Consider the following 15,269-nt stretch of genomic DNA (forward strand, 5'->3'; position numbering starts at 1 on the left):
TTTTTCTAAAATGAAATTTCACTACAATGGGATATAACTTGGAATAATTTTGATTATTGCCATATATAAAATGGCACATTTTTCACAGATATCACTACCTCTTTTCTTATCTGTGCAATTTCTCTAACAATGCCTGTTGTTTTTGTTCTTCTACAATGTTTTTTTTTTTTTTTTTGCTAATGGGAGACATTTACAATGTGCCTGTATGATCAGAACAACTCAAAGGAAGATTATGTTTTACGACAAAAGATGCAAATAATCATTTGGCATGTGTGACATCATCACTATGAAATGCTACATCCGTTTTTGCATTTCTTTCTGTCCTTTGGCTTATTTGCTTGCAAATACAGGGTGATCCAGAAGTCAGTAAACAATTAAAGAATCGGTATTTCAGCGAATTTTTGACATATGGTAAGAAATGCATAGAATTATGTTTTTTTTCCCCCTGAAAGAATGTCAAAATTATTTCCAAATATGTTCACCAGGTGGCGCTTGATCTGTAACACCACAAAGCACCTCATTATAGTAAATGTTCAATGTGGTGACCTTTATTGTCGAGCACTGTCTGAATATGAGAAACGATGTTATGGACAGCATGAAACAGCATTTCTGGAAGTATTGATACCTGCAGTCATATAGTCTTTTAGCACTGCCAATGACGTTGGGTGATCTCTGTAAACCCGTGACTTCAGGTAGCCCCATAACCAAAAATTGCAGGGCGTCAGGTCTGGAGACCTTGATAGCCATTCATGCTGAAAGTGACGGCTTATCACTCGATTCTCTCCAAACACTGAGAGTAACAGTTGTTTCACAGGAGAAGCAATATGGGATGGTGCTCCATCCTGCATGAACGTCAAAACATCCAAAGCTTGCCTTTCCCTCAGGCTAGGGATAACCTAGTTTTGTAACAGGTCAGCATAACGCTGACCTGAGACAGTGACAGTTTCAAAACCAGAGCCACTGATTTCCTGAAAGAAAAATGGCCCTATAACAAAAGAAGAGGTGAATCTACACCACACCGTTACTTTTGACTGATGCAATGGAGTTTCCGTGTAAGCTCGAGGGTTTTCTGTCACCCAAATTCTGCAATTGTGTGTGTTTACAGTGCCACTGAGAGTGAAATGGGTTTCATCCGTCCACAAAACATTTGACAGCCAGTTGCCACATTCTTCAATTTGCTGAAAGAACTATAACACAAATGCTTCCCGCTTTGCAAAATTGGGATACCTAAGTTCTTGAATTTTGTATGGATATCTATGGAGGACTACTCTTAGTGCTCTCTACACACTCCCATATGGGATGCCATTTTGATGTGAAACTTCACGAGAGCTTGCTTCTCCATGTGATGATGATGCCATTAGAGTATCCATGGCTTCGCAACTGCAGCCACAATTGTAGTACATATTGATGGTCTTCCACTTCGTGGACGATCTTGTAACAAACCAGTTGTCTCAAATTTCTTAATCATCATCTTTAGCCCTGCAACAGTCATTGGTCCTTTACCATGTCGCATACCCTTCAGCTGACAAAAAGATCGCAAAGCTGCAGTTGCAGATTCAGCGTTAAGGTAATAACATTTCACCAACAGGGCTTTATCCGGTAATGATAACAAGACTGCTTACCTTCTTTTCTTTTTCTTTACCAAACGTTCACTAAACTGCTTAGCTGTTGTTCTTGCAGTACCTTTATAGCAGACACTTGTGCAACGTCATTCATGGTACAGCACCACCTGATGGACATATTTGGAAATAATTTTGACATTCTTTTGGGAAAAAACCCACGTAATTCTATGCATTTCTGTACTAATCTCGTTACCATATGTCAAAAATTCACTGAAATACCAATTCTTTAATTGTTTACTGACTTTTGGATCACCCTGTATCTAATTACATCGCATTTTGAGCCACCTGAAAAATCACATCTACATATGATAGACAGGGAAAACATGTTACCTTTTTCAAATTTTCAATGTATCAAGACGTATACAGGATGGAAAATCTTGTATACATGTTCTCTGAAATTCTGTCATATATCTTTGGCATCTAACTGAAAGACATTGACTGTTTAGAACAGTGTTTCCCAAACTGGGTCCATCAACCATATATATATATATGCATATGTTATATACTTTTCACAAACTTTTTGATTTTTGAAGGGGGTCCGTAACGATTTTTGAAAGGGTCTATAGATCTCAGTAGTTTATATTGCTTTATATTGCAACAGGACCTTACTGTATTATAATATCTGCAAATGTGTTTTTCTTTTTGTTACTAAAACCTTAATTTTCATAAGTTTATAAATAAGCACTCCTGCAACTAAGTAAAAAAAAGTTAATAAAAATAGGAAAATATGAACTGAATAAAATGGGTTAATGATTCAGTTTGATTTTCAACATTTAGCTGTGTTATAAGTACCTCCACAATATAGAATCTGAAGTGGATATCTGACACCATGCTGTGGTCCCATTGGTAAAGGTCTTGATGTATCACCTACATCTTTATCACACTTGCTTTTAGGTTTCTCATCATCATCTGACATAGCTTGCTAGAATAATAAATAAAAGTTTAAACATGTGACACATGATTATGTAAATATATCACACATCGTATGGAAAAGTGACAACTCAAAAAATGTGATTTTTATTTTTCAGAAAAGCGAAAACAAAGAAATCAGATAAGGTTTCTTCTCAATTGTGGGCGTTAATAGTAGATTAGAAAAAAAACTACCACATTGATAAAGTGCAGTAAACCTTTCTAAAAGATTTCATAAATATTATTTTCAAATTTGTGTTACCATGACTACCACCATAGAGGCCATACCATGACCATGTTGTGTCACTTTTCTTATTTGTTATTTCAGTTGTGACACTTTTAATATAGGAAAGATACAGAAAAAATTAACATTTTGAAATAGTTTAGACAAAAATAGCATATTTTGTTAATTAATGAAAATATATTTTGAAATGAACAATGTAACAAAAATAAACAATGCAATTTTAATTAAAAAATTACAACCATTCTCTTATTAATCAAAATGAGGTTTAAGGTTTGAACATAAAAAGGTTCACAGCTTTTAGGGATATGATTTGTTTTAATCAGGTCCAGAATATCTGATTTTTTTTTAAATTTTTATATCTGAAACGTATCTTCTTGGTGTATGCTGATTTCATTTCGATAGTTTTACCTCTAGACGACTTATTTCTCTTGTTATCACAATTTTTTTATAGTCCTCTAGCTCATACGTTTTTATGAAGAATGCTCTGGGACTACAGTTTCAACCTTCAGTACCTTGATTTTGCCTAACTTTACATTTTCATTATCTTCCATCTGAGTTGTTCCCACAATGCTGACAAATGTTTTTAAAATTGATATCATGGGCCATTTCATTTACTTTATACGGGTTCCCTCATTTCTTTGCTGCACGTATTAATGTAACATATGCTAAGGAATATAAATTGTTCCTGATTTGAATGCTTTCTTTATGGATTTTTCTATTACAGAATGCACATTATCCCTTTAATTTTGCATATGTCCTGTAATTAGGAACCTGTGGGTGAGGGACTTGATACTCAACATAGATATAACATAAGCATATACATAGCAACAGTCAATTTATTCTTCTGTTGTCCACTGCAGTTATCTGAGTAGAAAGTAATCTCAAGATCCGTACTGTTCATGGATCTGGCAATCTTTTCTAAATATTTGTAAACACAAGTGTATTTCTATGACATCCCCAGTTATCTTCAGCCTTGTGCCAGAAGAAACACTGTACTTTATCACTTTTAAGTTCTGAAATCGTAAAATTATAGCAATTTAATTTAGATTCGTAATAGAATAAAGAAATATCACCCAGTCAAAATTAAAAAAGTTTCGTTTTACCAGCGCAACAAATACAGTGCTTGATAAGCACTAGCCATCAGAGTTGTAATCAGTCACAACTCTGATGTGTCACTTTTCTACTGTGACCAGTGGCAATACCTGTTTAGTAGAAAAGCAACACAACTGCACTCTACTGGCTCGAAATTGGAGTTATAAATATGTTGTTTTTTCCAGGATGTGGAGTTCAAGCCTGTGCATCCTTCTATTATATTAACTCAAATTTGACAATTTTTGAGTTGTGTCACTTTTCCATACAATGTGTGATATGATAAAACTTTAAAAAGAAAGGAATTTAATTAATTGAAGAACTAAATTTAATTAATTAATAAAATGTGATATTGGGAATATCTGATTTAAAAAGTGCAAGCATCCAGTTGCTTAAGTAGTGTAATTAATGTAAGATTTTAGATATTTTCGTTTTAATTGCTGGAGAGTATCATACGGAAGTGTTCTACGTATTACAATGAGATAAACTTCTCTTATTATTTTACAAATATTGATATCAACATAGAATGTATTGAGCATTACAGCTCTGGATCATACCAACAATCATATATGTAATACAGCAGGGGTGGCCAACAAGTCAATGGCGGCTTTAATTTTGGTCGATCATGATGGATTTTAAATATACATAAAAAGGAACCAGAGGAGTCTCACATCTGGTGAGTATGGGCTTGACATACCCAGGGTCCTGAGCTGGATATCATCATTCTTCCCTTTCTTGGTGATTCCCTTGTATTTCTGACTCGTGCTCTCTCTCTCTCTCTCTCTCTCTCTCTCTCTCTCTCTCTCTAATTCAAAAATGTTTTCTTTTTTGGCTGGTGCAGCAGAAGCCTAAGGCTTCCTTGCACCATATGGCTAAATAGTAATAATAATAATAAATAGATTAGTCAAAATCTAAATATTATTATGCACCCCACTGCATACACTCATTAAAATTTGTTGAACCACATGACTACTCTTGTTGCTGTGCAGCCGCTAGGCTTGTCAAGTGAAAATTCAAGCAGTTATATTGTGGAGAGCATGTGTATGTGTCGAATTAATAACTGGCCAGTACCTATACGTTAATTTAATACCCTTTGATTTAAAATGAATACTATGAAAAAGAGCAAAATGTATCATTTTCATCAAGAGTGGGAATTAGAATACTTTTTTATAAGGATAAAAGAAAAATGTTTGATTTGCAATGCTTCCGTGGCTATACCCAAAAAAGGAAATTTAGAAAGGCACTTCAGCGCACTACTGGATTTTCCTCCTAATAGTGACCTTAGAAAAAATAAATTAAAAGAACTTAAATCCAGATTATTTGCACAACAAAATTTCTTAATGCACCTTAATTTATAATCTAAAGCAGTAACTGTAGCATCATTTAAAGTGAGTCATTTTCTTGCAAAAAAAACGCAAAACATTTTCTGGTGGTCAATTCATCAAAGACGCATTTTTAGAAATAACAGATTCTCTTTTTGGAAATTTTAAGAACAAAAATGAAATTAAAAGTGCTCTTCAAGATCTGCAATTATCTCGAAATACATACTGTGATGCGACGCATCGAACAATTGAGTAAAAAATGTGAGCGAACAATTGCGTGCTCATATTGCTAATTGTTTGCCCTTTTATTTACAACTGGATGAATCTAGAGACGTCAGTGATGCAGCTCAATTGCTCGTTTTTGTTAGTATGGTTTTCGATGATTCTGCCACTAGAGAACTGCTGGGTATAGTTTCGTTAAAAGAAAGAACTAGAGGTCTTGATATATTTAACGAATTCAAATTTTATAGAAAAAATTAAATTACCACTATTTAAGCTCGTATCAACAACAGCAGAGGGAGCTAAAGCAATGACAGGGTATCTTAACGGATTCATTGTATTGTGCCAAAAGGATGACGAATTTCCATATTTTTTGAGTTACCACTATCATCTATTAACAAGCATTATTCAGCAAAAGATTAAATACTAAAAGTGTTATGGACATAGCTTTCGAAATCGTGAATTTCATCAGAGGATAATCTCTTCAAACCAGACCTGATATTACACACAAATGTGAGGTGGCTGAGTCGGAATAAGTCTCTACAGAGATTTCGAAATTTACTGAATGAAATTAAAAAATTTGTTGATCAAACTTTTTTTGGGGAGATGATTATCAGCAGCTACAAGATACGGAGTGGTTGTGTGATCTGGCTTTTATGGCAGATTTTACCAGTAAATTAAGTAATCTGAATTTGGAATTACAAGGCAAAAATAAAAATGTGGGTGACATGATTAGTAGTATTTCTGCATTTCAATTTTTGGCGATGGCTAAGGATCTAAAAAGAGGAAAAAAAATCTGATCATTTTGCAAATATGCAAGATCATTTCCAAAAATATCCTGTTTTTGAATTTAATAGTGAGAAATATGTTTCTGAAATTGAGAAAGTTGTGGAAGATTTTCAAACCAGATTCAGTGATTTTAAAACAATTGAAGACATTGTTCAATATATTTCTTATCCATTTAATGTCGACTTAGATATGAAACAAACTGCAGAAAAAAATTGCTGAGATTTTTCACATGGAGAAAATGTTACCTGAAATTGAAATTATTACATTGCGAAACAATATCTTCCTAAAAGACAGATCATCAGAAAAAGACTTTTGGAAATTGCTGTTTTGGTTCCACATATCTAAGTGAATCGCCTTTTAGCATTTGAAACAAACAAAGAATCGCTCTACTCTTACGGACTTGCATACAAAAGATTCTTTACAGTTGGCCTTATCACAGTATTTCCCTGATTTTGAAAGCCTGGCAGATGACATTAAGACACAAACTTGACATAAATTAAAAATTTAAATACGTATGAATTTAAAATAAGATTTCTGAATTGTATTTAATTTTAAAATTTATAAACAACATTTTTCAATGTGTTGATTAACTTTTTTAATCCTGTGCAATAAAATTCTTGAGATGGTAGATCGCGGCACATTTTGAAGAAAAAAAGTAGATTGCATCACAAATTAAGTTGGCCACCCCTGTAATACAGTATCAAAGGCTTTATTGAAATCTAAGTACACTATGTAAAAATTATTCTTTTCACATGACTCCTTTGTAATGACCTCATATTAGATACAGCCAGTTCTGCTATAACGCAGTACATGTGTTCCTAAAAATCTCAGCGTTATGGTATTTTGGGCATTAAAAACAACAGGGGAGAGGGGCAGAGCACTCAAAAAAAAAAAAAAAAAAAAAAATTGTTCAGTCTGGTAAGTAAAACACTAAAAAAAAGTTAGAAACCCAATAAAATTGCTAACACAGGTTTAAACATCTTAAATTTCTAATAAACAAATAAATATTACAGTAAATATAGCACTATAATATATACATACTAATTGATATTTCTATTCACCAACATTGTTTTTTTTTGGATTGTAAAATTTAAAATAATAATAAAGATAAGCAATCAATAGCGACAAACATGGAACACACAAATTGCACCAGTAAGATATGCAGTAACAATTTCATGCAGTAAAAATAGGAAATTTAAAAATTGGAATGAAGAGAAGATTTTGAAAATTTATTTACGTTTTTTATATGATTGGAGATTTCATGGAAGGGGAAACACATTTCACCATGATAACGTAAAATCTCACAGGATTCCAGCTATTGGTATTGTCGCAAAAGTAAGATTGAGTTTACCACCCATTTATAATTAGACTGCACTAACAGAAAAGCCCAATAAACCGGGAACTGCAAATTGTTTTTATTGTTTTATGGTAGTGAACTCCAAAAATGTGCTCCTCTGCTCATGCCTCATGAAATTTCTGTTCAAACTGAAAAATGTGAGCTCCTGAAAACATGAGTTGGCCTACAATATCACCTTTTATCTTGTGAAAACAGCATATAGCTCTCACACACTTGACATTTTTTAAGCTTTGTAAACTTGTATGTACTGCTGCGCAGGTCACTATGTTCAGCTTGGTGATGGGTTTTTGCATTCATCTGGTGTTACTCGCAGACGAAATCATGCATGAGCCAATGCAAAAATCACATTACACTCGCATTGTTCCCTAATATATCAGTTGCACTGGAGTAAATTCGTGTTGCCAAAATACACGTTATAGTAGAACTGACTGTAATTGGATTTATCATGTATGAATCCATGTTATGAATGCCTTATGACTTGACTCCATTATTTTCCTTGCACAGAAGTCAAACTTACAAGTCTATAGTTATCCACTTCACCTTCTGGACTGAAGATGTGCAAATGTAACCCCAATTCACAAAGGAGGATCAAAGGGTGACAAGTAATTACAGACCTATTAGTTTAACTTCTGTTCTGGGGAAAATAATGGAGTCACTTGTTAAAGAAGCATTGCAGGATCATCTAGACAAGACTGCAGTAATTATTCAGACACAGCATGGGTTTGTTAAGGAGAAGTCTTGTCTGACCAATTTGATTGGATACTATGATGTGGTGATAAGTGTGTACTATGATGTGGTTATGTCTGCTGACGAGGCTAGTGGGAGCCAGACGTGTTCAAAGCCGCTAAGTGGATTTTCTTATTTATTGATTTGAAATTGTTTTTCTAAAACTTTTGATTTAAATTTAGTAGTATAGCATTATTTTGTGATTTTTTGACTAATCTGGTGTATTTATTCTTTACTCAGCCTTCTAATTGCATAAAAGTACTGGTAAGGGTATCAAATCCACGTGTTACAAGTTGTAGCTCTGCTGAACAAGAAGTTTTTTAGCCATATTTAGCCGCTTTATTGACCAATTGATACATCAAATTGTTTTCTATAAGTAGCTTATAGACCTAGTCAGGATTGTTAGTTTATTCTGAATTGAGACAGCGAGATTTGGAAGTTAATTAATACCTAAGTGTCCGTAGATTTACCGTTCGTAACTTGCGCCATTGTTATACGATACGTTATATCCCGAACTAGATAGCGTTAGTATAGTATATAATATAGTCAATTAATCAGCAAAATCTATAAAATTTGTTAAACTTTGTTGTCAATTAAATTGTACTTTTAACTAAATACATATAACGACTTAGATTACAAACGTAACATAATTAATTAATACATAACTTGATACGGAAGTTATATAAACGGAACTCGTAGATATTTGATACTGAAAAATATATATAGCATTATAACTGTGTTGGGATACAAGTTTAGGGTTATAATTTTGTATTGAAATTTTACTGAAATTAAATCGAAATCATGACTCAGACCAGAGCAGCAAAGCAAAAGGTTCAAGCTAATGGGAGTGCTGTGGCTCAGGGGAGAACTGAGGGGGGCAGTTGCCCTCTGAATCACAGCCTTTTAAAATGCACTGCATGCAAGATGTTTGTGGAGCAATCATGTACGGGACATGATATTGCCATGGGGAATGTTTTTGTGTGTGCGCGATGCAAGGAGCGTAACGAAATCAGGCGACAACTCAGCGTTGTTATGGGCCTATATGAGAGATGGAAGGACAGGGTGGATGTCCTCGAAGGATCTAAAGTGAGGGGCCCATCAAGCTCTCAGCTACCCACATCAACGCCAGAGCTTACACTTGGTTATCACGCAACACAGTGGCAACCCCCAAGGCAGAATGCACTGGTCCCACAGGAACTAGTAGTTGTTGGTGACTATTGTCAGGGAAACGGGGAATATGCTTTGTAAAAAGGTTAGGTGGAACAGGACCAGGGTATGTCTGCCAGGGGCAAAGGTTGATGACGTTGTAGAGCGAATATCATCTTTTAAGGGCACAAAAGGTGATATAGTTGTACACGTGGGCACTAATGATATTAAGTGTAGAAGACCAGCACAATTACTTAACAAGTACAGGTCACTGTTGAAAAAAGCAGTAAATTAGGGTTGAATTTGAAAGTGTCTGCAATTCTGCCCAGATTGGAGGCAGTAGATGATGAGAGCCTTGTCGATCAATTCGGCCCTGGAAAGATTGTGCAAGGCCCAAGGGGTAGAATTTTTTTTCAGCCTGGTCTGTACTTGTTAACAGAAGGGACTGCTTCTACAAGGATGGGATACACTTAAATAGAAAGGGTGCAAGAATATTTGCTGATGCTATCGAGGCAGTGTTAGGTGGGTCAGAAAACTGCTAGCTTGGGGGGGGATACAAGGACTAATAGATTAACAGTAACCACTGGCAAAGGTGAAAGTGATCACTGCTTCTATTGGAATGAGCAGAAGCCTGGAAAACAAAATGCAGGATATTTCAGAGACTGCTGGGAGTCATTGCGGTACAAGTAAACACATGGGTTGTGTTAGGGTAGCTAAGAAAAAGAACAGGTGCATGTATACTTGCGTGTACACCAATGCTAGGAGTTTGGTAAATAAATTTGATGAATTTGAGGTATTGCTCAAAGCATCAAAGGTGGATATTGTTGGGATATCAGAGACGTGGTGTCACACAGATATAAGGAATGCAGAACTGGAATTTGGGGAGTACAACGTCTACAGAAAGGATAGACAGGATAGGAAGGGAGAAGGGGTTATGTTTTAGTTAAGAAACACATAAAATCCAAGGAAGTGAAGCCAGTCAACATCACTGGACAGTGCAGTGTCGAGTCAGTTTGGTGTGACATAAGCATTGGGAGATCAAAATTGAGAGTAGGAGTGTGCTATAGGCCTAATGACTCTGATGAGTATAATAAGAAACTGTACAGGGAAATAGAGTGGGCCAGTAAATCGGGGAGTCTTATAATGGAGGATTTTAATTTCCCAGATATTGACTGGAATTTGTGGGTTGGTCACTCACACACAAGCAAGGCTTTTGTGGATTTATTGGATGATTGTTTTCTACATCAGCATGTTCGGGAGGCAACTAGAGGGAGTAATACTCTTGATTTGATTATCAGTAGTGATTCTTCAGGCATTAAGAATCTGCAGATAGAGGAACCACTAGGTGGCAGTGATCACAGTGTGCTGAAGTGGGATTTACTCAAAGAGGTATCTACCATCAGGGGTAAAGGAAAGGGTTATTGCTTTCGTAAAGGCGACTACGATGGTCTGAGACAGTATTTAAATTCTATACAGTGGGACCAACTGACGATGTTACCAACAGCAAATTCAAAATGGGAAGCATTCAAAGAACTTACCTTGGAAGCTACTAGGCTTTACATACCAACTAAGAAATATTGTTCAAGGTTTAGGCCTAAATGGATGTCAGATGAACTAATGAGACATATGGCAGAGAAGAAAAATGCATGGGATACATATAAATTAACATGTGACACAGAAGCCTATGATAGATATAAGTTGATCTGTAACCAAGTTACAAAGGCGGTTAGGCAAGGGATGCAAAGAAAAACAGCAAAGAATTCTTTACTTATGTAAACTCTAGAAGGAAGGGGAAGGGGATGAATCAGATTGGTCCACTTGATATCGATGGTTCAACTGTTGATGATCCTGCTCAGGTAGCTAACAAACTAAATGAATATTTTGCATCGACATTCACAAATGAGGAGTTATTCAGAGAGGGGAATGCCAGAGGTGTATTCAACTCTGGCATTCCCCTAGATAATCTTGTAATAACTGAGAGTAAAGTGGAGGAGAAATTGTTGAAGATAAACACAAGAAAGGCACCTGGGGTGGATGGGATCTATCCAGTTATATTAAAGGAGGCAGCAAGGGAAGTAAGCAAACCCTTAGCCATAATCATGAGAGCTTCCTTGGACTCAGGGGAGGTAACCCGTAGACTAGGTAAAAGATAGGTTAAGCTTTTGCTGGGGGCTAATGCAGCAGGTGATTACACGCTGAAACCACTGATCATTTATCACTTGGAAAATCTCTGCACATTAAGGGCATGAGTAAGGCTACCCTTCCAGTTTATTCCCATCAAATCCTAAGGCTTGGGTTACCATTAGTATTTTTGAAGACTGGTTTTCAAATTGTTTTATGGAGAAATATTACAAAGAAAAACATTCCTTTCAAGATTTTCCTTTTATTAGATAATGCTCCAGGCCATCTTGCACATTTAGATGATTTGGAAAGCCGAGATGCTTCATCACCAAGGATTTGGCAATTGCATTCTGAGATTTCATTGGCAATAGCAAGGTTTGAGAAGATGGATCTGAATCTCACAAGATCCTTGAAAGTGAATTGAGGGGTTAATGATACGCTGGCCCGTTATAGAGAGACATACAAAGAGAAGAAAAAGGCCACTATAGTCCTCTCTCAATATGTACATAAGGTCAAAAGGTCTGTACCACCGTCAATTCCAGCCTTCCACAACCTCCTCAGCTGCGAACTTGTCAGCTGATGACTTCGACCCTGATGACATGATGCCCATTCCCTCTCCGTCTTCCTCAACTAGCAGTCAAAATCTTTGTCATCTCCCAGAGAAATGCTGCCTTCAGCTAGATGAAATGACTCGAGGATTTATGTAAGTGACATTTTTTGTTTAATCTCGGATATTATTTGGGCTGTGGGTCCAAATTCAGATAACCAATCTTACTGTCAATTAAAATATTGCCATTACTAATTGGGGTGCCATATAGACAGAAACAATTTGCTTCTGATAGTGATTGCATAGCATTTCAATAATAAATAATAATTTCAATACATAAGCCTAAAGACTAATGTTTTCTTGGAAATGTCTCCTTTTTTCTGTGTTATCAAACAACAAAGTCTTTAAAGTATCTGGATAGGTATCTGCCGTCAGCAAACATACCTTCCCTCTGTGACAACACAATATACTAGGGGGCTTTGCTGGCCAACCCCTGCTGATGTAGACTCAAACGAGAAAACATTTGAGTCTACATCAGTCCTTTTCACTCTTTTACCTCATTCCATCAATGCTTCTCCGTCGTCATAAATGTAGATTTGGCTGAATTGAGGAATGACTCTAAAGAACATTAAACTCGTTGTTCCTTTCACCATGGCACCTCCTTGTATTCACATTGTACAAGGGCCGCCACCACCTTGAAAGTCTGTGTTTTCGGCATCAAAAACAAGAAGGCGTAAATATTGTTGTAGACTCGAATGTTTTCTTGGAAATGTCTCCCCTTTTCTGTGTTATCAAACAACAAAGTCTTTAAAGTATCTGGATAGGTATCTGCCGTTGGCAAACATACCTTCCCTCTGTGACAACACAAATGTGCGGCTCTTCCAAGTTCGCCATGAAAAGATAATCCGCTGCAATGTTGACACTACCATATCACCCAAATTGCAATATGATACTTAGGTGGTTTCTTCGTTATCAGGATCTTACGTTATGTCGAAGCTGTTTAACGGTTTGCTGAGTTTCGGCCTGTTTTTTGTCCCTATTAGCTACCTGCTTCCTGTAGCATTGATTTTCCACTTGCTCCATTGTCATCGAACTTATTCTATGATTAGTTTGTAACCTTCAGCATGTTTCTCTCTATATTTCTGTGAAGACTCATGACAGCATTGTTTTCTCTTGGAATTGGCAATTGCCGATCTAGGTTGCAGCACTGTGTTAATTACTATGTTAGTACATATAATTAGCAAATCAAGTGTCATGGATTCCAGGTGCACCTGTCAAAATGCACTGATTGATATCTAATCAGGAAATCATGTAATGCATGAGCAATACTGTTACATCTGAAAGAGCAACACTAAAATATTTACAAACTAAACAAATATTTAAAAGATACTAAACTATATCGGGTCCCCTCATCAGCTAACATTGCAATGGAACATGTGAGACAACAGCAGCTGCTGGCTTCTCCCATATGCAATTTGGCAAATCTGACTTACGAAAAACTCAAGTTACATAAAAGTTTGCCAAACAGAATCCTTATGTAAGTTGGGAAGTGGGGGTATATAAAATCTGCATGCCTGCTATTGCAAGCAATTGATTGTTACGCTGAGGTCAAACTGTATATGATTTTAGGCAAATTTCTCATTGCACAATAAATGATAGAATCATTTGAACAATCAAACCTTTTTATCACATACATACTGGTTGCACTGGAACCAAGTTTACCAAATGCATCTAACATCAGTTATTTTTAGACTGCTTGAATAAAGAACAGTGAAAACTGACTGACAATATTCACTAGGCTCTAAGATGACTCCACTGCAGATTTGGGATCAATATCCCATGGTAGAGCAGACTTTATCTGTATAGAGTGAGTAGTTGTTTAGAAGAAAAGTAACACAGAGCAAAAAACAAATTTTTGATGTTGTGAAAACATTTGTGATGTGCTTAGGCCAAGAGAAATTAGAAAGTGAGATAAACCCTAATATAGATATGTGATCGTCTCAAAATCTGAATGTCATAGAAGATGAACATATCAGCAGTAGACTTTTTTTTGAGAGAAATAAGGCAGGACTGAGTTTTAGTTGGATTGATATTAACTAAGTTTATTGCATCCCACTGGAGAATAATCTGGAGATCAGCATTTAAGGAATTTGTAGTGGATATTTATGAAATTGAAGCAGTATTTTAAACTATAAGGCAGAATATATTGTGTTATCAGTGAAAGTATGGATAGGATTTCCAGTTGGTAGTAGTATGTTATTAATACACGAGGAAAATAGTAGCAGAAAAAAACTGATCCTTGTGAACACCAGCATTATTGGAGAAGTTGGAAGACAGAGCTATCTACCATCATTCACAATGAGCAGTTAGAGAAAACTGGATATACAACTGCAAATAACTATCAGAAATTCACAGGATGGGAGAGTGTTTTAGAAGACCTTTATGCTAAACACGATAAAAAACCTTAAAAACGTCAAGAGCAACTTTTTGAGTTCCAGCAACTTTTCATTTGTCCAAAGATGGGTAAAATAAGCTAATATATTACCAGTTGGTGGTTTCTCTATTACTTTGGAAAGAGCAGAGAAGTGAAATTAGATGATAACTGGATGGGAGAGATTTGTCACCCTTTTTAGGAACTGGCCAGATATGAGCAAATTTCCAAGCAGAAGGAAAAATGTCAGTATAATAACTAAGTGTAAAAAGGCAACATAGAACAAGAGCAAACTCAGGATAGTTTGCTATTCTTCTATGTTGCCTTTTTACACTTAGCACATGTTTTGTGAATAAGCAGAGAAATGTCATCAGGACCTGGAGCTTTCTGGGATCAAGATTATTCAGAAATTCTTCTAACATCCTTCTGTTGGAGGACCATGAGTGACACTAAGTATGATATGAAGTGATTTACCAAGCTTGTTGTTGTTATTTGGTTTTTAGGAGTATTAGCAACTAAGGCCATATTGCTCCGGGAATATGCAGTGGTCATTCCCTGACCTTTCCACATCCTCCGTATTTGGTGGTGACAGACTCGAACCCAGGTCTAATCAAGAAGCGTGTGCTACACACTGCTGCTCCTTCTCACCTGGCTACGGAGGCACCACCAAGCTTGTCTTACAAGGGTTAAAAGAAAAGTAGGATGCTAAAGAAGACAGGAAAACAACAGGCAGCTTACCGTCTCTCA

At 36.0% G+C, this 15,269-nt stretch overlaps 1 protein-coding gene across 3 annotated transcripts in view; it reads right to left on the reverse strand.

Moving 5' to 3' along the window:
• Window positions 1-15,269, reverse strand: part of DENR (density-regulated protein) — a 56,983-nt gene that overhangs the window by 37,949 nt on the left and 3,765 nt on the right. For all 3 annotated transcript variants that reach the window (XM_090370987.1, XM_090370986.1, XM_090370985.1), the window contains exon 2: window positions 2,415-2,544. In XM_090370987.1, the coding sequence (XP_090227113.1) occupies window positions 2,415-2,538 (124 nt within the window). In that variant the 5' untranslated portion in view covers window positions 2,539-2,544. The remainder of the gene's footprint in view (window positions 1-2,414; window positions 2,545-15,269) is intronic.

The sequence above is a fragment of the Mastigoproctus giganteus genome, chromosome 3 (assembly GCF_048544385.1).
Source record: "Mastigoproctus giganteus isolate SK-2022 chromosome 3, ASM4854438v1, whole genome shotgun sequence".
NCBI classification, from domain to species: Eukaryota; Metazoa; Arthropoda; class Arachnida; order Uropygi; family Thelyphonidae; genus Mastigoproctus; species Mastigoproctus giganteus.